Source organism: Nansenia antarctica (assembly GCF_963989245.1).
Source record: "Nansenia antarctica genome assembly, chromosome: 7".
NCBI classification, from domain to species: domain Eukaryota; kingdom Metazoa; phylum Chordata; class Actinopteri; order Argentiniformes; family Microstomatidae; genus Nansenia; species Nansenia antarctica.
In genome coordinates this window covers 59,994,771-60,019,878 of record NC_137677.1, presented here as the reverse complement: position 1 = coordinate 60,019,878, position 25,108 = coordinate 59,994,771, and the positions used below count along the sequence as shown (strand labels likewise).

Here is a 25,108-nt window from a genome sequence, read left to right as displayed (position 1 = left end):
GTTGACTGTGTGTGTTGACTGAGAGTGTGTGTGTGTGTGTGTGTGTGTGTGTCTGTATGTGCATGTGTGCGTGTGAGTGTGCGTGTGTGCGTGCATGTGTGCGTGTGCATGTACGTGTGTGTGTGTGTGTGTATGTGTGCATGTGTGTGTGTGCATGTATGTGTGTGTGTGTGTGCATGTGTGTGTGTGCATGTATGTGTGTGTGTGTGTGTGTGTGCATGTATGTGCGTGTATGTGTGTGTGTGTGTGTGTGTGTGTGTGTGTGTGTGTGTGTGTGCGTGTGTGTGTGTGTGTGTGTGTGTGTGTGTGATAGCCCACCACAGTTGAGCTCGTCCTCCCCATGCTCACAATCCACCGCCCCGTCACACTGGGCGGAGGTGGTGATGCAGCGAGACGTCACTCCGCAGCGGAACTTCCCCACACAGCTCAGACCAACTGTAGCAACACCGGAAACACACAGAAACATACCATATGAGAACACACACACTATACACATAGACACACACACACACACAAACACACACACACACACGGCGGTAGCCTAGAGTTTAGAGAGGCCGGCTAGCAATCAAAAGGTCGCTGGTTTGATCTCCGTCTCAGGAGGGAGTTGCATGTTGAGCTGGTGACTGGAGGGTTGCTGGCATCATCTAAGGTGTCTACCACTGCCGTTGTGCCGTTGAGCAAGGCACTTAACCCCTAATTGCTCCAAGAGCGCTGACTATGGCCATCTCGAAGTGTCCTTGGGCAAGACACTGAACCCCAAATTGCTCCCAATGAGCGGGGCCGACGCCTTGCATGGTAGCTTGCCGCCATTGGTGTGTGAATGTGTGTGTGAATGGGTGAATGAGAGGCCGTTGTAAAGCGCTTTGGATAAAGGCACTATATAAGTGCAGTCCGTTTACCATTTACTATGGCTGACCCTGTGCCTAGAGCAAAAAATGACAAAAAGATTGAATCTCAACACACATACATACACTGACCGCACACACATTTAGCTAGCAGGGCCCCATACTGTATAACTGGATAGGGTTCCATTAAATATTTAGAGGGTTGTGACTGGAAGCATTGGGTTCATTAGAAACGGGCGACGTTTGAGCTTTACCTCCCAGGCCGATACCAAGCACCAGAATGACCAGCAGCAGGACGGAGGCACCGATCAGCAGCTCCGTTCTGCGAGCGATCAGTCGGCCGCACAGCGTTTTGCCTTCGTTGAGATCATCGCCTGTCAAGAAGAAACATCGTGACGTTAGAATTATAAGGTTCTATCTCCATTTTTGGTCAAAATTGAGTTTTTTACATAATCTGATCCATTAGGTGTTTATTAATGCCCGTGTGGTGTTACTTTTAAAATGTTGACATTTTTCAGTTAGTAATTAATAAAATACAAAGGTTCCATCTCACACAACATAATGGAATGTAAAAACGTTGATGCTCAATATCTCTGAACTACCTACCCTAAACGGAGATAGAACCTTATAATTCTAAGCTCACGACATGTCAGTCAACTTTCACTACCAGCATTTTGTTGCGTTGGTTAATTAAACTGAAGAACATTTTCAGTCATATCAGTAGTTTAATTATAGGCTATAACTTGTGTTTTGGTATTAAAATGGCCCCAGGGGCGCTTGGTGGCGTAACGTAGTACTAAGCGTCGACCATATAACCGCAGGATTCCCGGTTCGATTCTGGCTGCGGACATACTGTATCCTGCATGTCATCCCTTTCTCTCTCTCTCTCTCTCACCCATCCTTCCTGTCAAGTCTCTACTGTCTCTATCACAATAAAAAGAAAAATATGAGTGGGACTGCCACAAACAGTATAAAAAATAAATCCCCAAAATATGTAAAACTACATCAAGACTAGGTGCATTTAAGTGCATTCCCCTCGTAGATAGTAGAATCCTAGTAGTGGGTGTATGTGAAGTGGACGCTGGTGGAGGTAGAAATCGTAGGACAGGCTCATTGTAATGGATGGAACGGAGTAAGGAATGGTATCTAACGCAGGCATTGTTTGTCCATTCAATGCATTACAATGAGCCTGTCCTCTGATCTCCTCCACTGATGTTTGTGGGTGTATGCGGTGTTCTGGGATCGACTTATACATCTCATAGTAGATGATATCATTCCATTCACAAGAGTGAAATATACACCCGATAGTTGGGTGGCTGTGGCGCAGGAGGATGAGTCGCCGTCTAATGATCACAAGGTAGGCAGATCAGCGGTTCGAGCCCCGGCTGGCCACATGTCGAAGTGTCCTTGGGCAAGACGCTGAACTGAGTGGGCCGGCGCCTTGCATGGCAGCTTGCCGCCATTGGTGTGTGAATGTGTGTGTGAATGGGTGAATGAGATGCCGTTGTAAAGTGCTTTGGAGCAGCAAAAAAAGGCGCTATATAAGTGCAGTCCATTTACCGTTTGGGTAGATACTGGCCCGGTCTCTTACCGTTCATAAAGGGCTGCACCTTGGTGATGGGCATGGCAGGGCTAGGTGGAGCAGCAGGGGGTACGGGAGCAGAGGTGTTGGGGTCCTCGGGTCTGGCAGAGCCGGGCGACGAGGGTTCACTGAGGGTGCCCAAGGTACTGACGTTCAGCGTGTTGGGGGTCTCGTTGGGGGGGAGGTCTTCGTCAGTCACAGAGACCACCTCTATCCTGGTTGGGTCGTCGTGCTGCTCAGCCTCCTCAGGCTCCTATTGGGTGAAGGGATGGATGACGGCCCCGGGTGCCTACTGCTTCTCCCTGGGCAATGTCAGAAGACCACCACACGGCTGCCTAGTGCAGACTCTCACCTAAACCGTGGCCTAACACAACCATTGTACAACCGTTATACAACCATATGGACTAGGGGAGGCTGGGGGAGGTAGAAACCTGAGGACAGGCTCATTGTGATGTATGGAATGGAATGAGGAAGGAACTGTGATCAAATCAAATGTGTTCCATTGCATACATTACAATGAGCCCGTCCTCTGAGTTCTGCCTCCACCAGCCTCCCCTGGTGTGGAGCCACATGAACATTAACAAGAGCACATTTGAGACATGAACAGAGTGACTCATAATCTTGACTCTAACTCTATGGACTATAAATAAGACTGTACAACTCCTGCTCCGGGGGATGTTAAACCATACTGGACTGTTCTTACTGTATATAAAGTCTATCTATCTATCTATCTATCTATCTATCTATCTAACTATCTATCTATCTATCTATCTATCTATCTATCTATCTGTCTGTCTATCTATCTGTCTATCTATCGGTCTATCTATCTGTCTGTCTGTCTGTCTGTCTGTCTATCTGTCTGTCTGTCTGTCTGTCTGTCTGTCTGTCTGTCTGTCTGTCTATCTATCTATCTATCTATCTATCTATCTATCTATTTATCTATCTATCTATCTATGTATCTATCTATCTATCTATCAATAACAAGCAGATGCACATACTATTCATGCATGGTTAATTCCTCTCTCTTGTCTTGTTGTGCAAATAAATGCACCAAACTAAACTAAACTAAACTACTACTGCCATCACTAACAGGTTGCCTTCTGTTGGTTCCTACCGTGTGGTTGTCTGTGGGGTCTGCTGCAGCAGGTGTCGCCTGCTCCTCAGGGTTGTCTGGGGTGGCCATGGCTCCTCTCACTGCCTGTCATCCATGGCCCATCTTCTCACAGCACTGGACATCAGTGCACACAATAGATCCCAATGGAAAAGAGGAGAGAAGAGAGGAGAAGAGAGAGAGAGAAGGACAGAGAGAGAGAGAAGGAGAGAGAGAGAGAGAGGGGGAGAGTGAGTAGAGCACAACAGGACAGATAAAGGCCTAAAGAGAAAGAGAGGTGGTGAAGTGGAGAGTCAAAGACACGATGGAAGGTGTTGGTGGTAGCAGTTGCAGTCGAGGAAGGAGGTTATGAGGCCTCCTTGTAGATTGTCCATGAGATGTCTGTTTGCTAGCATCATGTCCCTATTCCACAGCCCAGCCAGCTCCTGATATCCAACCACACAGCTCCCTCCTCTCCCCTCTCCCCTCTCTCTCTGGATGGATGTGAGCTCTTCAAATCAATATGAGGTCTCTCTCCCCTCCTGCTCTCTCTCTCTCCCTCTCCCCATCCTACTCTCTCCCTCTCTCTCTCCCCTCCTGCTCTCTCTCTCGATCTCTCTCCTTCTCCCTCTCTGTCTTTCGCTCTCTCTCTCTACCTCCTCCTGCTCCTTCTCTCTTGCTCTCTCTCTTTCTCCCTCTCTGTTTTTCACTCTCTCTATCACCTCCTGCTCCTTCTCTCTTGCTCTCTCTCTCTCTCTCTCTCTCTCCTCCTCTTCTCTTCTACCGTTCTATGCTCAGACAAAGGGATACCTGAGCTCCGGTGCTGAGGAAGCCTGCCATACTGATGGGGATCAGGTGACCCCGCGCCTCCCACTCCAGGGGTAGAGTTACACAGGCGTGTGCGTGACTGTGCGTGTGTGTGTGCAGGGGGTGACTGGTCACAGTCCGAGCCTGATGACCAGCTGGTTGACCGACTTGACTGCTCAACTGTTCAGTGAAGAAAGAAAGGGACATACGGTTCTGTAATCAATTCAATTCAATTAAATCTTTATTGTCCCAGGAAAAATGTATTGTACAGCCACACGTTTAAAAATGATAAAAACCTCTAACACATAGTCACACTTGTATTACTAACAAAGACAAACATATCTACAATATTAGTGTCACTTATAGGCATGCATTTCATAACCAGTCAGTAAACCAGTAAACAATGTGATGGTTTTGACAGGGATTTGTTTCTAAATACATTTACATTGACAGCAAGCAAATTAAAGTATTTGTTTATTTTTCATTTTGTGTGTTGGTATGTTGGAATCTTACCTGCAGGATTAAGGCCCAGAGAGGATCTCTCAAATGACAGGACACCTTGGGAGGCTAATGTGTCCCCTCTCAACGCATGCCTTATTCAGTAGGGTGTGTGTGTGTGTGTGTGTGTGTGTGTGTGTGTGTGTGTGTGTGTGTGTGAGAGAGAGAGAGATAGAGAGAGACCTCATATTGATAAGACGTCACATCCATACATATGGGCCTATTTTGTGTATGTCAACCAAATAATCATTCTATCTCTGAATAGAGTGCACTATCAAAAGAGTTTGAGTACCGTTGAGGAAGACTATGTTGTCATAGAGGAAGACTATGTTGTCATAGGGGAAGACTAGGTTGTCATAGGGGTAGACTATGATGTCATAGGGGAAGACTATGTTGTCATAGGGGAAGACTATGTTGTCATAGGGGAAGACTATGTTGTCATAGGGGTAGACTATGATGTCATAGGGGTAGACTATGATGTCATAGGGGTAGACTATGATGTCATAGGGGAATACTATGTTGTCATAGGGGTAGACTATGATGTCATAGGGGAAGACTATGTTGTCATAGGGGAAGACTATGTTGTCATAGGGGTAGACTATGTTGTCATAGGGGTAGACTATGATGTCATAGGGGAAGACTATGATGTCATAGGGGAAGACTATGTTGTCATAGGGGTAGACTATGTTGTCATAGGGGTAGACTATGATGTCATAGGGGAAGACTATGATGTCACAGGGGAAGACTATGTTGTCATAGGGGAAGACTATGTTGTCATAGGGGTAGATTCACCTCTGCACACCTCTGTCTGTACAGCAGATGTCGTGCCCTGTGTCTCGAAGGATAACATCTCGAGTTAGCATTAGGCTAACATTAGCATTGAGGAAACACTTTGGTTCTGACTCCGATGTTCTTAAGATAATTTAGACATTAGACATAATATTAACACAATATACAATGTGTGTGCGTGCCATGTGTGTGTCTTGAATTGGGAATATACCCATTGAATTTACAAATACTGTAATAGGATAACACTGTCATTTTATTTCTGAATTGAAAGACACATATAGCATATAGTCATGATAAAGCTGTTTAGACTACTTCTCACGCTGCTCCGATGAACTACATAATGAAGACATAAATAGTCATAGAATGACATAACATTCACATTTCAAGCAATAAATAACAATCATAAATAATGCTAAATAGACACGTGCAAGTGCAAGAATTCCATGGAGGCATCATTAAAAGTATTTGATCATACAGTAGTACTGACAGTGTACAGTGTAAGTAAGAGATCAAATCTTAATCCAGCTGTTGAAAGATTGTTACGACTTCCAGATCATACTCGTCTCCGTAGGGGAGCCGAAACAAAAAGGTTGTATATACACCAAGCTTAATGTAGGGAATTAAAAACAAGCCACAGACCAACAACTAAAGTGCAAGAATTTGAGTTAAGGAACTTGGCTCTAAGTTACTCCAGGGAGACTGTCCCTGTAAGCTCTGATTGTAAGCCGCTTTGGATAAAAAAGAATTAAAAATAAAATAAATACACACACCAAAGGACAACGAACGCGGTGACAACAAAGGGAAATCCAAAATAAAGTGCTATACTATCTAGTGCATACTGTATATAATATACAACCTAATGTAATAAATACATGGGACATCCTCTCCTTTGCCTAGTGAATTAACAGAGGTAGATCCTACGTGATGCAAATGTACACCCAAGGGTATCTCACCTATACCCACCTGAATGTAGAAGGGGAAAGTGAAAGGGGAAACACAGAAGGAAACACAAGACACAACAAGGACACACATGCATACCGGCGTGGACGTAACAAAGACCCATAGGCTGAATGACATAGAACAACATGATCTGGCTAACATTAACATTATCCATCTATAATGTATAGTCCAGTACATTCTAGATAGACTGTATACATCACAGTTATTTCCTGACGGTCAGGTCCAGTGAAGTCCTGAAGCACAGGTGATTGACAGCATTGTGCATTTCAGTCATACTGGGAAAGTTGCCAGCAAAAAGGAGGTTGGTGGTTCTGGAGGGGTTAGATTACCCAGGAGACCCCAGGTTCAAATCCATCCAGGTGGTGACCGTTCCTCCCCCTCCTCAGGGGGCTCTACGGGGCAGGAAGTGTGTGCAAGGCTGGTGTCGACCCACACCGGCACCCCTCTTAGCCTCCCCTTTGTGGGACAGAGCCAGGTAGAGGCCTGAGTGGGACAGGGAGGAGTAGGTGGTGTAGTGGTTCTCCTCCAGGCTCTCCTTCCACAGACAGTGAGATGAGAACTGCACCTGCAGGGGTGGAGATAGAAGATTGCATGAATACACAACAGCAAACCGACTGATCTCATCTGGCTTAGGCCAAACTGAGATAGAAGACTCCAAGATTCAGCTTTCACTTTTATGTTGAATCGGGATGTTGTATCAACTTTATTATCTATTTGTTTTTATTGCATCGTCGTGTTACTTCTCTCATCATACGGATGACTCTACATACAGTTCATAAGTCATACATATTGTGTATAGTAGGGAGTTTATAAAAAGTGATGGTCTTGAAGATACAGATGACAAAAGACAGACTCAGAGATCTCTTTGGTGGTTTAATGAATAGGACAACGTCTTCAAAGTATACATTTCACATACATGAGTTTATATAGTTTTCAGAGATTCATAGGACTTGTACACACTAACTTACATAAGCATCCTATATATATATATATTATTTATACAGTATGGTTCAAGGCCATGAGTACACACAGAAACTGGAGACGTGAAACGCTTTGGTGGTCGTAACTCTCCTTAAGCTCAGGGTTTCCATGTTGACTCTGAGGAGACCTCGTGAGCTTAGAATTATAAGGTTCTATCTCCATTTTTGTCAAAATTGAGTTTTTTACATAATCTGATCCATTAGGTGTTTATTAATGCCTGTGTGGTGTTATTTTAAAAATGTTGACATTTTTGAGTTAGTAATTCATCAAATACAAAGGTTCCATCTCACAAAACATAATGGAATGTAAAAACTTTTGACGCTCAATATCTCTGAACTACCCTAAACGGAGATAGAACCTTATCATTCTAAGGTCACGACCTTACTAGCACCAGATGACAGAGGGTCCCTGAAAAGACCAGGTCCGACCACAGTTCGTCGACCTAAACAAAGCCTCTTAACTAACTAGGGAGAGCGAACATGTGAAACCACTTAAGTGTCTTACATTTTAACTACTCATTATACAAATTACACACTCTTCAGTGCTTAATGAAATAATCTCAAAACGACATAAGATTACATAGCTTAACTTTCAGCCGTTACCCATCATTATCATGTATAATTAGGCTGTACTCACTTCTCCATGAACGGCCCCGTCTGGGGTCATGCAGAGATACAGGCCGCTCCGGACCCCCCGGATGCCCACCACACCTCGCTTCATGGCAAACACCTTCAGCAGACCTGGCAGGTGGAAGAGATGGGGGAGATGAACATGGATGGATTCAAAGGGACTTACACACACAGATGCACACAGGCATGCAGGCAGGCTCACACACACACACACACACACACACACACACAGACGCACACAGGCATGCAGGCAGGCGCACACACACACACACACACACACACGCACACACGCACGCACACACACACACACACACACACACGCACACACACACACACACACACACACAGTTGGTCCACAATCTTGGCCCGGGATGTTTGTGTATCTCTCTCACACACAGTCTGTCTGTTGACAGACATGTTTACTAGTGAATGGAGATCATTCAAACCTACTCTGTTCAGTGGGCTCGTGCACTCCTCCTATCGTGCCATTGGATAGAATCTGGAGATGGTATCCAATCCCGATGCGGCAGTACAGTAGCTGCTGTGCCACCGGACCTCTGATTGGATGAGGTGGGACACCTGCACAGGAGGAAGAGAATGATTAAATGATCTATCTCTCTATCTACAGTAGACACTGGGGAAACCATTGTAGGCTATTCAGATCAAATCCCTTGAGAAGTGTAACATTGTAGACATAGTGTAAATGAAGGGTTTGACCCACTCCATTGACTGGCAGACTGGCAGCTCATGAAACCTAATTGCAAAGCACTAGAGATTGAGTTTAATTCAGAACATGAAAACTGAAACTAAACTATTGTTGTGGACACAAGCATCTTATAAGGAAGCACAGTTTTGTTGTTCTTCTTTTGGATGTTATAAGAGCGTTAGGTAGGGTCCTATCTCTCAAGGTAACAGTTGAGGCTGACTGACGTAATAATACAAGCTAGATTGACTGGTCTTTAAACAGGAACAGTTGTTTTGTTTTGAAGACAAAGAGACCTCACAAGACTCTAGAATCTCAAACCACTGACTGCATGTACAGTTCATTCAGCCTATCAAAGTGTCACAAACAGGCCATAATCACCATCTGGCAAGAAAAGCGCCATTCTAGAATGGTCGTCTCACCGTTGCCTTTTAGCCTTGAGTCTCTCAGGGACAACCTCCACTGGCCTCTTAACCGGCTGGCCTCGTCCTCGGGTGGTCCTCTAGCCGTGTGTGGGACTGCGCTGTGACCGCACACACACACAGCCAGCAACAGCAGACAAGGAAGCAGCGGTTGGACATCCATAGTGGCATCCAGCAGCATCAGAAACTCACCAATCCACTCGGTCCTCCACCACCTTGGCCCCACCACCACCACCAGGCAACGGTCATGTTCACTGTCCACGTCAAAGCCTTACACAGGGACCAACTAGCTTGGGCGGCGCCTCTCCTCAGCCCTCTCTGGTCCCAGATCCTCCACCTCCACGCTGTAACTCTGTGTCCAGCCGCCAATAGTGATCTCTACTGTATGCCTCCTCGAACCAACGCTGCTGAACGCAATGTCCTTCAATAAGATAAACAGTTGTTGATCTGCAGGGTCAGTCTGCCTTCTCTCTCTCTCCCCCCCCTATCCACTACCTCCTTATATCTGCTGTCATCCTTCACCCTGATGCCCTGACACAGATGATGCACTCGCGTACACGCACACATACGCATACGCGCGCACACACAGGCATGCGTGCACATACACACACAGGCATGCATGTACACAGTCACACAGACACACAGATACACAGACACACACACACACACACACACACTCACACGCTATCTTTATGTCATCACATCTGTACCGGACACTTTTTCCTATACCTCAGCGATGACCCTTCTTAAACCTTGTTAGGATCTTTCAATTCCTCCAATTGTTAGTTAAAAATGCAAATTTTCTTCATCCTCTAATTGCTCCATGTTGACAGACTGAGTGCTGTAACAGTAACCTGGTTTGAGTTGGTTTAATATCAGTATTTAGATTAAAATGTATCAGTGAACGCAGGAGAAAGTACGGACACAGATAAACCTACTGACGTTGTTGTTTGGGTATAATATGTTTGTGTTTGTGTGTGTGTGTGTGTGTGTGTGTGTGTGTGTGTGTGTGTGAGAGAGAGAGAGAGAGAGAGAGAGCGAGAGAGAGAGAGAGAGTGTTTGGGTGTGTGTTTGTGTGTGTGTGTGTGTGTGTGTGTGTGCGTGTCTGTGTGTATATGTGTATCTTAAACTATGCATGCAAATGCTTCACTTCAACAGTCAATTGGAGTGTGGAAAATGTGTCACCATGCATCACAACCCTCCCCCTGACATCACACTAGTGTGTCAGATCAAATAACATTTTGATTTCATACTGAAACCAGGGTTAATCTGAGCAGGCATGCTAACTGTCTGTACGGTATCTTAATCTCAGAGATTAGCCTAAATGACAGGCCAGACCACTTGCTTGTTATGAAGTGGGCTACAATCAGAGACACCCAGCTGTGTGTGTGTGTGTGTGTGTGTGTGTGTGTGTGTGTGTGTGTGTGTGAGCGAGGCACACTGCATGTATCTTATTTATGTCTGTAGGACAACAGAAGTCTGCTGGTATTATCATACAGGACGTCTCCTTCGTAGGTTTGCCATCACATGGCCTCAGAGTCCGAGACACATGATCTGACGTCAGTGACACATGATGTCCTTTACACAGCAGCACAGAATGTCTGACAATGAAATATGGAAATATGGACAACACGATTATAATTCATGTTGACATTTTGATTGTGCCTCATATTATCCCCATGTGGGTTCAACCGCGCTGGTGGCATGATGAATAAAATAGATTAATTCATTAATTTTATTTTTTATTTTTGGATTCATACATACAATTTGGACATTGTATGACCCCCCTTTGTTAAAACTGAGAGGGGATTTCTCAGTGCTAGACCCCTGCTGCCAAGGCCTATACTCCAATCAGTTGTTGCATGCATGGTTCTTGTGTATGGAGGACCAAGTCTGTCAAAATTAACAATAAATATATAGATACATAAATGAATGTATGAACAAATAAATGAATGAATACACACAGTATAACGAAATACATTTCTATATTTATTTATTCTTTTCCAGATTTATTCTTTCTTTTCCACATTCATTCTTTGTTTTCCACATTGTTTTCCACATTCATTCAAGAATGAATGTGGAAAAGAATAAATAAAGAAAGAAATGTATTGCGTTATACTGTGTGTATTCATTCATTTATTTGTTCATACATTCATTTATGTGTCTATATTTATTGTTAATTTTGACAGACTTGGTCCTCCATAAATTACAGCCTTTTACAGCTTTAGCTGTAATGTCTGGGGGGAGCTCTGTCTGTCTGTCTGTCTGTCTGTCTGTCTGTCTGTCTGTCTGTCTGTCTGTCTGTCTGTCTGCCTGCCTGTCTGTCTGTCTGTCTGTCTGTCTCCCCTCTGCTCTGACTGCACCGTCACTTCCCTGTCGGTTTGAAAGGAACCCGGTTAGAGCACCCTCTTCAGGCTGGCCAAGGAACTGCAACATATCAAAGAAAAGAACCACCCTGGCAAGATGGCAAACTACCCTCGCAAGATGGGGGACTCGCTGTGGACAGGACCCTACTTCCGTGTCACCTTTCATTCATGATCGAGCCTGTCTGGGTGGGGGGGTGTGATACGAAAGCCTCGTCGTGTACCTATGTACCGCAAGATTTAATGACTCGAATAATATAATCTCATGATTCTTGATTTGATCGAATCTATTGTAAAAATTGTTGTCAATAATGACTCAGTCAGTGCCGTTGAGTGTTTTTTTCCTTAGGTGTCCATATAGTTGCCTGATAACATAACAGTCTTGTGGAAGTGTCAGTGGTGCTGTGATCACGTCCTTCAGTGTGGAACACTGCTGGAGTGGTGTCCCTCTCCTCGCGTCGCGTTTCTGCATGTGACAGCTCTCTCGCATGTGACAGTTCTCTTGCATGCATGCATTGAATTTCATTGCCCATTGAGCAATTGAGCAATCTCAGCTGAATATCACTAAAAAACGTGATTCTGCGAAATGGAGTGTCGTGTGTTATCGATCCAGAGTCATGTTGTCAGGGGATACGTCGGAAATAAATCGGCAACATTCCCATTGCAGGTAAGAAAAACCATGCATATGATTTACCCACAACATTACAATGCACGTACGGTTCGTGCATGCATAGCCTTTGACAGCCCTAATATAAGGAAAGGCTGGGAGGATTAGATGGATCAGATGATACGCCAGGCTGGTCAAATGAGCGAAATAAACATAAGTCACATGTGCACCATCAACAACTTGTGACGTTAGAATTATAAGGTTCTATCTAAATTTTTGTCAAAATTGAGTTTTTTTTTTACATAATCTGATCCATTTGGGTGTTTATTAATGCCTGTGTGGTGTTATTTTTTTAAAATGTTGACATTTTTGAGTTAGTAATTCATAAAATACAAAGGTTCCATCTCACAAAACATAATGGAATGTAAAAACTTTGACGCTCAATATCTCTGAACTGCCCTAAACGGAGATAGAACCTTATCATTCTAAACGGAGATAGAACCTTATCATTCTAAACGGAGATAGAACCTTATCATTCTAAACTCACGGTGCCTCTTCCTTCCTACATAATATGTGCAAGTGTGTATGTCGTTAGAATGGAAAGAGGTTAGGTGGCAATAAATTCAAGATCCTGATCAGCTTAATTTGTATTAACCAAAGACTTCATACCACCAGTTGTAGCCATGACTTATTCACTCACTGCCATGAAATGTCACAATGTTGTATTCTCTCTGTGTATCAATGTTGCCTGTGTGTCTATGTCCACAGTCCGTTATTATTACCCCCTTGGCTGTTCACACTAACCACTCAGTGACATGTTGGAAATGGTCATTTTGTCATAAACTTCAAGTATTTCCCAATCGTTGTATTATAACACCTGCTTATTGTTGTTTTATTACTACTTTATTATCAGGTCCTTGGCTTCGAGGTGGACTCCATCAACTCTGTGCAGTTCTCCAATCATACAGGTATTCTTATCATCCCCCCCCCGCCCCCCAAGCAATTACCCTTTGCTTTGCACTACTGCTGTTTACAAATACTACCGTTGCACATATCATATTTTGGCACATTGCACATACCTCTTATTTATACATCTGTAGCCTATACTATACAGCATACTGTACATAGATACCTTATCTATAGTCTATAGATACCGTAACTGTACATAGCTTACTACTATCCTCTATACTCTAACTACCATACTTGCCATACTGTACATATCACTATCTATATCATGTTTTATATCACTATTTGCACTTCTGTTAGATGCTAAACTGCATTTCGTTATCTGGTACTGCAATGACAATAAAGTCATTAAAGACAATAAAAACGAATCTAAATAGGCCTACACTGTAATTCCATTACAAAAAATAGGTATCATGATTTGTGTGTGTGTGTGTGTGTGTGTGTGTGTGTGTGTGTGTGTCTGGTAGTGTGTGCCCATCTGTTAACAGTTCACCCAACTGTCCCACTTTCACTCAAGAAGAATCAACCCATTGTGCTTGTCCAACATGCTTATTTGGCTCCTCAGGGCTCTCTTAAATGCTGTGTCTCCCAAAACACCGCAGGGTCTCTGTCTGGCCAAATGCAGCAGCTTCATTTCTAAAAGGTAGCCCATGATAGGTATAGGTATACATTAAATAATGATTCTAGCATTGTAGCTGCCAATTAAATTACCCCTGTTTTTACTATTTCTTATGATGACTGATGGATAGACGATTCGCTTACATAGACAAATGTATTTGCTTGTAAGTCGCTTTGGATAAAGACATCTGCTAAATTCCAAAAATGTAAATGTAAATGTATGGTTCTTAAGTGATATGAGTGTCAATAGCATGCAGCCCTCTCAGGGTGTAGGTTTTTTTCAGAGTAAATGGACTGAGTGTGCAAAGTAACTTGAAGTTACTGTGTTAAGTGATGTTTTTGTTTTGTTTTTTTGTGCATATGTCGTACACTCACACATGAAGCATTGGGGATGATTGCAGTTTATCTTTGTACTGTAGCAATGTGAACCGGTGATATGATTGTGCTGTACATACATGCCATTTAGCTGGCGCTTTTATCCATTGCAGTGAGGGCATACATTTTTCAGTATATATGGTCCCAGCGGCAATCAAACCCACAACCTAAGCGTTGTTACCGCAATGCTCTACCAATGTGGGGTGGTTGTGGCGCAGGAGGTAGAGTCGCCGCCTAATGATCACAAGGTTGGCAGATCGGCGGTTCGAGCCCCGGCTGGCCACATGTCGAAGTGTCCTTGTGCAAGACACTGAAACCCAAAATTACTCCCAGTGAGCGGGCCGGCGCCTTGCATGGCCTCTTGCCACCATTGGTGTGTGAATGTGCGTGGGTGAATGAGAGGCCGTTGTAAAGCTCTTTGGAGCAGCAAAAAAGGCGCTACATAAGTGCAGTCCATTTACCAACTGAGCCATAGAGGACCACATGCAGTCAAGTATTCTGCTGTGAATCATTTGTTTCCAGAGATGTAGATCAAGTTAAACTTACAGCACATTTCTAGTTACAGTTCAACTGTTTTGAAGGAACCAAACCTCAGTACCCTGTGGTTCTCCGTTAGAGAACACCCCTCAGTGAGGCCTTCCCCACAGTGAAGCAGTGTTTTCCTCTTGCGTTTACCCAATCACCATCGACCCTCCCTCCCTCCCCCAGGCAGCCCACTTTCTCTCTCTGCTCTTGGGCTCAGGCCAGTGTGAGGCCCCCCTGGAAACCAGTGTTGTCGCCTGTGTCCTGGTTGTCAATCTTCTCTCCTCGCCTATCCATTCGTTTGCATGGAATGTGCCTTTTGCGCTCAATCGCCTATTTATAATACTGTTATAATTATTATAGTACTGTTATATAATTATTCTAGAATTCTAATTTGATTGGATTTTATATCATTTTATATTTTTAGGTTGGACCTTGCCCAATAGGATGTGTAACATTAAGCTTATGAATGACAGGGAAGCCTCCTTAGACACGCAAGTGAGAGAGTGGGCACACACACACACACACACACACACACACACACACATACATAATGGTTCAGTGAGTTTCCCCTCTTGCCTGTTAGTGTTCAGAGTAATCAGGTTATCCTGTTGAACCGAAGCCTGAACCTGTGGTGTCAGCGAGTTCACCACCTGCAGGGAAGACTAACAGAACACAGGAGGAGGAGGAGGAGGAGGAGGAGGAGGAGGAGGAGGAGGAGGGTAGGAGGAAGGAAGGAAGGAGGGAAGACAGGGAGGAATAAAGTAGAGTAAAGTTACAAGGACAGATCAGAGATGTTTTGTGATTCTTTTACTTTGGGCTCAATCATGAGATCTGCTTAGTGTAGCTAGCTGTAGGTTTGATCTGGTTTTTTACCTCAATACACAACAGTGAGTTTGGTGAGATATAGGGTCAGATTTGATCTAGTTTACATCAATACATAACAGTATGGGTTTGGCAAGATAGGTCCCGTTCAGATTTCCCTCCCTCTGTGTTAGAAGTTCGTCCACTGACTGTAGTACCCATTCTCAACCCACGACTGAACAACCGTTCATATATTTAGCCCTATGATGTTCAACTCAACACATATTCGGAGTTAGAGGGAAAAGCACATTCTTGAGATGTTTTTAGCTCATAAACCCCAAGACTGATTTTTTCTGCCTCTGTGGGGGCTTATTAGAATAGAGTATTATGTTTGAGAGATTAACATTGCTGTTATTATTAGCTCCTTCTTGCTCAGTCACGATTGACTTTTTCTCAATGAGCTTCATGTCCTTCACCCAATGTCAGTGAGACAGAGAGCAGGATGGCTGATGTACGCAGAGCAGGTAGCTGCTATTGAAACAATGGAGATGGTAATCAGTCTTCTTCATTCAGGCTTATCGGCATGTTTCATTGTCTCTCTGTTTATTCCGCTCTTGAGAAGCAGCCCTACTGATAAGATGTTTGACTTCTGTGTCACATTGCCCTCTGCTGGCCATTATTACAACAACCTCACTACGTTTATTGATGACAAATCTCCTGGGTATTTTTTTTATATATACAAAAAGAAGACACTAGTCTAGCTATCTTACCAAGCCCAAATTCTCTCTCCAAACTCAAAGACCACCATCTGTCCTTCTCTCAGGAGCAGGGTAGCAGAAGCAGCAGGCCAATGATCAGTCAATGATCAATCGGTCTGTATTTGTTGAACGTGCTCTGGGCCGTAGCAGATCACTGACCTCTGACCTCTCTTGTATCCAAGGTTACGCCCACTGGAAGGGACAGGTGCTGACGGCAGAGGAGCTGAATGTTCTCTATGAGGGGATCAAACTCAACAACGTCAACCACTACGACTACGTACTCACAGGTGTGTGACATTCACTCCATTCTAGTAACTTCTATTGTCCACATTTGGTTTATTCAAATGCAGTTAGGTGCCAGATAGATAGATAGATAGATAGGTACTTTATTGAACCCCAAGGAGGAAATGGACCAAGTATTTTGTGTGCCTGTGAAAATAAATGTACTCCCAAGATACTGTAAATACAGCAGACTGGTAGCCCCCTCCTGGAGGCCTTGGGGATGACTGAATATGTGGACACCACATCTAATTCTGTCATATAATACCATAAAAATGTAATAGTATTTCTCTGAACAGAATTACATTTTTAGTGTGCTTGCAGGATGCAAGGCACACTATATGTTATTTTCAAAATTTGCTGTAGTTTTGGCACTAGGTAGACATGAGAGGTGTCAAAACGTGCGGGTCGTTCCAACTCTCGTTGCTATTGTTCGGCGGAAGGTTACGGCATACGGTTTTCCCAAAATCTGACATTTAGTGGACAAAATGTCCCATAGGGATGAATGGTGCCATTTCAAGTGTCAGAGTGTAGAACATCGTTTTTTGACTTTTTGTTTTACACATTTTCTAAATTGCTCACATGGCTACAATTGTGAGTCTATATTCACAGTTTTTACAGCGAAACATTGAGGGACTCACTGTCACTGAAAATATCAACATATAATATACCCTACCATTAATAGTTTTGGACTTTGAGCCGTTTGTTTCAGCCCCCGTAACACACAAAAACCAGTGAGCTTAGAGTGGAGTTCCAATAGACAGTTCCAATAGAAGAACGCACGCACGCCCGTTCAACTCCAGAAGCACAGTAGCTCACCTGGCTAAAACGCCTGTGCGGTAAGCAGGAGTTCGTGGGATTGAATCTCTGCGAAGACGTTCAATTGGACTTGGTCTACGTCTGGGGATGCAAGGGGGGGGCAAGCACACTTCACAATTTCCACAGGAATTGTCCACAGTCTAGTTAATAAAAACTATTGTAAGAATTACGATGAGGTGAAATAACCACAGACATATCATACATATATATATATTTTTATGTATGATAATGATATGTCTGTGGTTATTTGACCTCATCGTAACCCTCTCCTTCTCCTCCCCCAGGCTACAGCAGAGACACATCCTTCCTGGAGATGGTGGTGGACATCGTTCAGGAGCTGAAGACGGCCAACTCCAGCCTGGTGTATGGTGAGTTACCCACGCACACACACACACACACACACACACACACACACACACACAATCTATAACAAAGATAGCATACAATCATTAATAGCTCAGAGACACGTGTGTGTGTGTCTATATTCATATTCAATACTCTTCTCCTCAGTGTGTGATCCAGTCATGGGGGACGGAGGCTCTATGGTGAGGATCTACACTTCTACGCCTCTCTTTCTTTCCACCTGTCAGTCACTCAACCTCAACCTCAACCAGTCCAACCATTCCCCTTTATATGTGGGCTGATTTTAATCTTCCCCTCTCCGTGTGCACTGATTTTAATCTTCCCCTCTGTGTGTGTGTGTGTGTGTGTGCAGTATGTCCCAGAGAACCTACTTCCTGTCTACAGAGATAAAGTAGTGCCCGTGGCCGACATCCTCACACCCAACCAGTTTGAGGCAGAGTGAGTAGTGTTGCTTAATCAGGGTATCCGCGGTGTCTTGAAAAGTATTAACAGTTGATAAATCAATTTGGGGAAAATCAAGACCCTTTAAGTATTAAAAAGTCTTATTACGATTTTATGAGGTCTTGAATTTTGTAGGTATTTTTCTGAATTAGACTCTGTCCAAAGAGTTTGAGTCCTGAAAACTTTTAGTAAAAGTTCGTGAATTTATTAGTTTTATTAAAAAAAACAAAGATGAACCGGAAATTGTGTTGTATGACAGTGGTCTAGTCTATTGCAAACTAAAACTGTTCAGTTAAAGGTGTCACTGATGTAAACGGTTACAGCTCGAAGTGGCGGTGAAGTCTGGAAAAATATTGACAAGGTCTTTAAAAAGTCTTAGAAAGGTATTGAAATTAACCTCAAGATTCCTGTATTATACCCTGTTAATGGATGGGTCACACTGAAGTTGTTTGGTCTTGCACAGCATTTCACTAATGTACCATAGTACCGTAGAACCCTTTGTTGAATAACTCTCCTAGAATCAAAAGCCTCTCTCTCCAATCCCTGCGCAAGAGTTCACCTTGTGGACAACAGCAGAATTACAATAGTGTATTTGTATCTGTGCACTGACTGTGCATGTAATGTATTATGTTGTTGCACACATGGAGGTGTGTTAGTTCATGTGGCTGCATATTATCAATGTGGTTGTGAGGAAATGGGAATGTTTCCCTGTGTGTACATCACACACATGCCTCCTGTGTGTGTGTGTGTGTGTGTGTGTGTGTGTGTGTGTGTGTGTGCGTGTGTGCGTGTGTGTGTGCGTGCGTGCGTGCGTACTGTGTACTGTGTGTAAACTGTCTGAATGTCCCCATCAGGCTGTTGACGGGGAGGAAGATGAGCACGGAGAAGGATGCTGTTGAGGTGGGACCTGTTCTAGATCTCTACTCCTGTCTGAGTCTCGTTCAGTAGGCATGCAACAGTAGGAAGCAGAAAAAGAGGGAGGCATTGTCAATGAGCAGAACCTGTCCAATAAGAAGGCTTTTTTTTTGGTTCGTCTGAAAGCACCTTTTTGTGTCCAATGAGTGACCCTGGTAGACCTTAGACATAACTGATGATGATGATGATGATGATGATGATGATGACGACAATGATGATGAATGTAACCCCCCCTCCTCTCAGATGATGGATATGCTCCACCAGATGGGCCCTGACACGGTGGTCCTGACCAGCACAGATCTGCCCTCTCAGCTGGGAGACCACTTCCTGGTGGCCCTCGGGAGCCAGAAAATAGGTAAAGCTTGAACCGAACCGCATCACTGTCTATATATGGGTCTGGGTAAGAGAAGGACCGTACAGTACATAGATATGGGGGTAAGGTGAGTCAAAGAGGAGCTTTGTGGGGGAGTTTTAGAAAAGCTTTGAAGCTTTAACACTAGAACAGCTGTGCCTTTTTTACCTACCAAAAGAGCCGCCTCTGCCTTTTTACAATGCTCAAGCTGCTATTTACACACAACGACCACTAGTTGGCCGCTTGTAAATTAGCCTGCTTCCTACACAGAAAAACGGCAAAAGAGCTTTTTATTAGCTTGAAAATAGCTTGAAAATGTAAGGATACTGGGTGGTAGAACGCACATATCTAGGAAAAGTCATGAAAGGATGGTCCTGAAATTTGAACAAGTGCAAATATATAAAATGTTTCTTTACTCAAATGACCCCTCATGGCTGTTCTAGTGTTAAGCGCCTCTTACCTGGGAGGGGGGTGGGGGCGGTACCTAGAGGTTAGAGGGAGCTGCATGTGAGCTGGTGGCTGGAGGGTTGCTGGCATCATATCTAAGGTGTCTACCACTGCAGTTGTGCCCTTGAGCAAGGCACTTAACCCCTAATTACTCCAGGGGGGTGCTGACTACGGCTGACCCTGTGCCTGGAGCAAAAACAAATACATTTAGTTGTACTCTGACAAAAAGGTTGAATTTAATCTAACCTACTATATGTCAATACTACATGTCCCATGTTTTCTTAGAAGGCCATGCTAGTGCGTTGTAAAAGTTGAGCTTGCCAGTTACATGTAAAAAAAATGACAACGGTTATGTCTTTCACTACTATAAGTTCTCACAAAATGTTCCTAGTAGAGTAACTTAGGGCTAAGTGCCTTACGCAAGGGCATACCAGTGGTGGTGTTCCCAGGTGGGATTTGAAGTCATTATCCACTAGGCCACCACTACCTCTCTGTGTGTCCTCTGACCTGTGTGTCCTCTGACCTCTGTGCCCTCTGACCTGGGTGTACTCTGACCTGTGTGCCCTCTGTCCTGTGTGCCCTCTGACCTGTGTGTCCTCTGACCTGTGTGTCCTCTGACCTGTGTGTCCTCTGACCTGTGTGTCCTCTGACCTGTGTGCCCTCTGACCTCTGTGTGTCCTCTGACCTGTGTGTCCTCTGACCTGTGTGTCCTCTGACCTGTGTGCCCTCTGACCTGTGTGCCCTCTGACCTGTGTGCCCTCTGACCTGTGTGCCCTCTGACCTGTGTGCCCTCTGACCTGTGTGCCCTCTGACCTGTGTGTCCTCTGACCTCTGTGCCCTCTGACCTGTGTGTCCTCTGACCTGTGTGTCCTCTGACCTGTGTGCCATTTGACCTTTGTGTCCTCTGACCTGTGTGTCCTCTGACCTGTGTGTCCTCTGACCTGTGTGTCCTCTGACCTCTGTGTCCTCTGACCTGTGTGTCCTCTGACCTGTGTGTCCTCTGACCTGTGTGTCCTCTGACCTGTGTGTCCTCTGACCTGTGTGCCCTCTGACCTGTGTGTCCTCTGACCTGTGTGTCCTCTGACCTGTGTGCCCTCTGACCTGTGTGTCCTCTGACCTGTGTGTCCTCTGACCTGTGTGTCCTCTGACCTGTGTGTCCTCTGACCTGTGTGCCCTCTGACCTATGTGCCCTCTGACCCCGGTGTCCTCTGACCTGTGTGTTCTCTGACCTGTGTGTCCTCTGACCTCTGTGTCCTCTGACCTCTGTGCCCTCTGACCTGTGTGCCCTCTGACCTGTGTGCCCAGTAAGGCCTGATGGGACCAAGTCCACCCAGAAGATCAGGATGGACATCCCCAAGGTGGACGCAGCGTTTGTGGGGACGGGGGACTTATTCGCTGCCATGCTGCTGGCCTGGACCCACCACCACCCCAACGACCTGAAGGTCAGCCACACATCACTGCACCTGCACTTTATCTTAGACACCACTTGAAGGGCCATGTGCAATATTCGAAAACACCACTTGAAGGGTTATGTGCAATATATATATATACCAAATGATGCCATGTCCAGGTGGAAACTGCTGCCAATGTCACTCAATGTTTGCTGCTGTCCTGTTGTTTACTTTGCCTGCTGTATGTTGTATGTATCGTCTCTGTTGCACTTGAAGCATGAAAGTACCATGCCCAAGACAAGTTTCCCCTCGGGGACATTAAAGTATAATCAATCAATCAATCAATCAATCAATCACTGTATGCTCATGTCTAGTTTACCCTTCAGATATGACAACCATGCTGCATTGTACTTGTAAACTGCCTGGTCTTCCTTTTCTAACAATCTTCCTGCTCTTCCTCCTCTCCTTCTTCCCCCCCCCCCCCCCCTGTCTCTCATATAGGCTGCTTGTGAGAAAACAGTCTCAGTCATGCACCATGTCATCAAGAGGACCATTACCTACGCCAACGGTGAGACAACTTTTCTCATCTTTTCCTCTTCGCTTCTTTCAAAGCGACCCTCTACCTCACATTTAAAAAAAAAAAATTGTACACAAACAAGTACAGTACTTTGTTAAAGTAGTTTGTTAATTGTGTGTGATCTGTCTGTTTCTATGTCTTCCTCACGTCTCCCTCCTCCTCTCTCCTCCTCCTCTCTCTCTCCTCCTCTCTCTCTCCTCCACTCTCCTCCTCCTCTCTCCTCCTCCTCTCTCTCTCCTCCTCCTCTCTCCTCCTCCTCCTCCACTCTCTCTCCTCCTCCTCTCTCCTCCTCCTCTCTCTCTCCTCCTCTCTCTCTCCTCCTCTCTCCTCCTCCTCTCTCTCCTCCTCCTCTCTCTCTCCTCCTCCACTCTCCTCCTCCTCTCTCCTCCACTCTCTCCTCCTCCTCCCTCCTCCTCCACTCTCTCCTCCTCCTCCTCTCTCCTCCTCCTCTCTCCTTCTCTCTCCTCCTCCTCCTCTCTCCTCCTCCTCCTCTCTCCTCCTCCTCTCTCCTCCTCCTCCCTCCTCCTCCTCTCTCCTCCTCCTCTCTCTCTCCTCCTCTCTCCTCCTCCTCTCTCCTCCTCTCTCCTCCTCCTCTCTCTCTCCTCCTCTCTCTCCTCCTCTCTCTCTCCTCCTCTCTCCTCCTCCTCTCTCTCTCCTCCTCTCTCTCCTCCTCCTCTCTCCTCCTCCTCTCTCCTCCTCCTCTCTCCTCCTCCTCTCTCTCTCCTCCACTCTCTCTCCTCCACTCTCTCTCCTCCTCTCTCTCTCCACTCTCTCTCCTCCTCCTCTCTCCTCCTCCTCTCTCTCCTCCTCTCTCTCCTCTCTCTCCTCCTCCTCTCTCCTCCTCCTCTCTCTCCTCCTCCTCTCTCTCTCCTCCTCCTCCTCCTCCTCTCTCCTCCTCCTCCTCCTCCTCTCTCTCTCCTCCTCTCTCCTCCTCCTCTCTCCTCCTCCTCTCTCCTCCTCTCTCCTCCTCCTCTCTCTCTCCTCCTCTCTCTCTCCTCCTCTCTCTCCTCCTCCTCTCTCCTCCTCCTCTCTCTCTCCTCCTCTCTCCTCCTCCTCTCTCTCTCCTCCTCCTCTCTCTCTCCTCCTCTCTCTCCTCCTCCTCTCTCCTCCTCCTCTCTCCTCCTCTCTCCTCCTCCTCTCTCTCTCCTCCTCTCTCTCCTCCTCTCTCTCTCCTCCTCTCTCCTCCTCCTCTCTCTCTCCTCCTCTCTCTCCTCCTCCTCTCTCCTCCTCCTCTCTCCTCCTCCTCTCTCCTCCTCCTCTCTCTCTCCTCCACTCTCTCTCCTCCACTCTCTCTCCTCCTCTCTCTCTCCACTCTCTCTCCTCCTCCTCTCTCCTCCTCCTCTCTCTCCTCCTCTCTCTCCTCTCTCTCCTCCTCCTCTCTCCTCCTCCTCTCTCTCCTCCTCCTCTCTCTCTCCTCCTCCTCCTCCTCCTCTCTCCTCCTCCTCCTCCTCTCTCTCTCCTCCTCTCTCCTCCTCCTCTCTCCTCCTCCTCTCTCCTCCTCTCTCCTCCTCCTCTCTCTCTCCTCCTCTCTCTCTCCTCCTCTCTCTCCTCCTCCTCTCTCCTCCTCCTCTCTCTCTCCTCCTCTCTCCTCCTCCTCTCTCTCTCCTCCTCCTCTCTCTCTCCTCCTCTCTCTCCTCCTCCTCTCTCCTCCTCCTCTCTCTCTCCTCCTCTCTCCTCCTCCTCTCTCTCTCCTCCTCCTCTCTCTCTCCTCCTCTCTCTCTCCTCCTCTCTCCTCCTCCTCTCTCTCCTCCTCTCTCCTCCTCCTCTCTCTCCTCCTCCTCTCTCTCCTCCTCCTCTCTCTCTCCTCCTCTCTCCTCCTCCTCCTCTCTCTCCTCTCTCTCTCCTCCTCTCTCCTCCTCCTCTCTCCTCCTCCTCCTCCTCTCTCTCCTCCACTCTCTCCTCTCTCCTCCTCCACTCTCTCCTCCTCTCTCTCTCCTCCTCTCTCCTCCTCCTCTCTCCTCCTCCTCTCTCCTCCTCCTCTCTCTCCTCCTCTCTCCTCCTCCTCTCTCCTCCTCCACTCTCTCCTCTCTCCTCTCTCCTCCACTCTCTCTCTCTCCTCCTCCTCTCTCCTCTCTCCTCCTCCTCTCTCCTCCTCTCTCCTCCTCCTCTCTCCTCTCTCCTCCTCCTCTCTCCTCCTCTCTCCTCCTCCTCTCTCTCTGTCAGAGATGGCAGGTCCTGGTAAGAGGCCTAGCCCTGCCCAGCTGGAGTTGAGGATGGTCCAGAGCAGAGGTGACATTGAGGACCCAGCCATTGTAATAGAGGCCACTGTCTTATAACACACACACACACACACACACACACACACACACACACACACACACACACACACACATCCACTAAATACAAACATATATGAAGGATTTTTACAACATGAACTGCCATGTGTCTTTGCCTTATTATAGGATCTCTTAGTCTAGAGAGCACTATGTATTCATGATGGAGGTCTGCGTGGCATTTTCCACACACACACACACACACACACATACACACACACACACACACACACTCTACCATAGCTATGTCTGTACTGTACTACTATACTGTACTACATAGATGGCCACACACATACACATGCACTCACACACACACACACACACACACACACACACACACACACACACGCACACAGTCTGGCCAGCAGCCATCTACAGACCATGTATCTTTATGTGTACTTAATGTCTCGTAGACGGTGACGTCAAATAGAAATGTGGTACTAATGGTTATTACAGTACTCCGGAATACAGAGGCAGAGTGATGGATGAGATTGGGCCTTGAACTGCATTACGTTTGACCGCTAGTCATAATAATGTAGGCTTTTCATCTGCATATGAGAAATGTCATGCATTAACCAGTGAACAGTACTGTGCAGATGCATCAACATGAGTGGTGGAAACATCAGACATCTCATGCAATACTAATCCAAGCACTCGGCATTGTGGCATTCGATTTTCAACTTATATTTTCATTAAAAAAATGAAAGAAGATGATGAAAAGTTTAATAGTTTTTGACATTTTAGTTTTTATTTTAATTTTATTTGATGATATGAATGATTCTTAAAAATGTTTTTTTATTTTAAATTGTACTATTATGTGTATTTTCATACATTGCCCGTCTTAATACTAATCCTTGTGATGTCATTCTTCAACGTTTTAAGCATTTCAAACTGAGGTACAGATATTTGCACAGATCATTTTGACATAC

At 45.5% G+C, this 25,108-nt stretch overlaps 3 protein-coding genes across 3 annotated transcripts in view; 1 reads left to right on the top strand and 2 right to left on the bottom strand.

The window, feature by feature from the left end:
• tmprss3a (transmembrane serine protease 3a) overlaps positions 1-3,613 on the bottom strand; it is a gene marked incomplete at both ends in the record, with an annotated part of 16,609 nt that extends 12,996 nt beyond the window's left edge. The window contains 4 exons of the mRNA XM_080536978.1: positions 319-435; positions 1,103-1,222; positions 2,440-2,683; positions 3,545-3,613. Of these exons, the coding sequence (XP_080393104.1) occupies positions 319-435; positions 1,103-1,222; positions 2,440-2,683; positions 3,545-3,613 (550 nt within the window). The remainder of the gene's footprint in view (positions 1-318; positions 436-1,102; positions 1,223-2,439; positions 2,684-3,544) is intronic.
• A 3,343-nt stretch (positions 3,614-6,956) lies between these two features.
• On the bottom strand, positions 6,957-9,472 carry LOC308162837 (fibroblast growth factor 4A-like; the record flags this gene model as incomplete). Its single annotated transcript, XM_080536977.1, has 4 exons — positions 6,957-7,139; positions 8,192-8,295; positions 8,635-8,763; positions 9,310-9,472. The coding sequence occupies 4 exons, from the start codon at positions 9,470-9,472 to the stop codon at positions 6,957-6,959; spliced, it is 579 nt and encodes a 192-aa protein (XP_080393103.1).
• Positions 9,473-12,032: 2,560 nt separating this feature from the next.
• LOC308161693 (pyridoxal kinase-like) lies at positions 12,033-24,383 on the top strand. Its single transcript, XM_080535744.1, has 11 exons — positions 12,033-12,339; positions 13,193-13,247; positions 16,505-16,609; positions 17,705-17,788; positions 17,931-17,965; positions 18,136-18,221; positions 19,079-19,124; positions 19,383-19,494; positions 21,244-21,380; positions 21,831-21,897; positions 24,070-24,383. The coding sequence occupies exons 1-11, from the start codon at positions 12,259-12,261 to the stop codon at positions 24,180-24,182; spliced, it is 921 nt and encodes a 306-aa protein (XP_080391870.1). The 5' UTR covers positions 12,033-12,258; the 3' UTR covers positions 24,183-24,383.
• The last annotated feature ends 725 nt before the right edge of the window (positions 24,384-25,108 follow it).

Excerpts from the sequence above, each read along its gene's own strand:
- LOC308161693 (XM_080535744.1), top strand. The coding sequence starts at position 12,259 with ATGGAGTGTCGTGTGTTATCGATCCAGAGTCATGTTGTCAGGGGATAC. Across the intron at positions 16,610-17,704 it reads CTACGACTACGTACTCACAG|GCTACAGCAGAGACACATCC; the intron begins GTGTGTGACATT and ends CTCCTCCCCCAG. Across the intron at positions 21,381-21,830 it reads ACCACCCCAACGACCTGAAG|GCTGCTTGTGAGAAAACAGT; the intron begins GTCAGCCACACA and ends TCTCTCATATAG.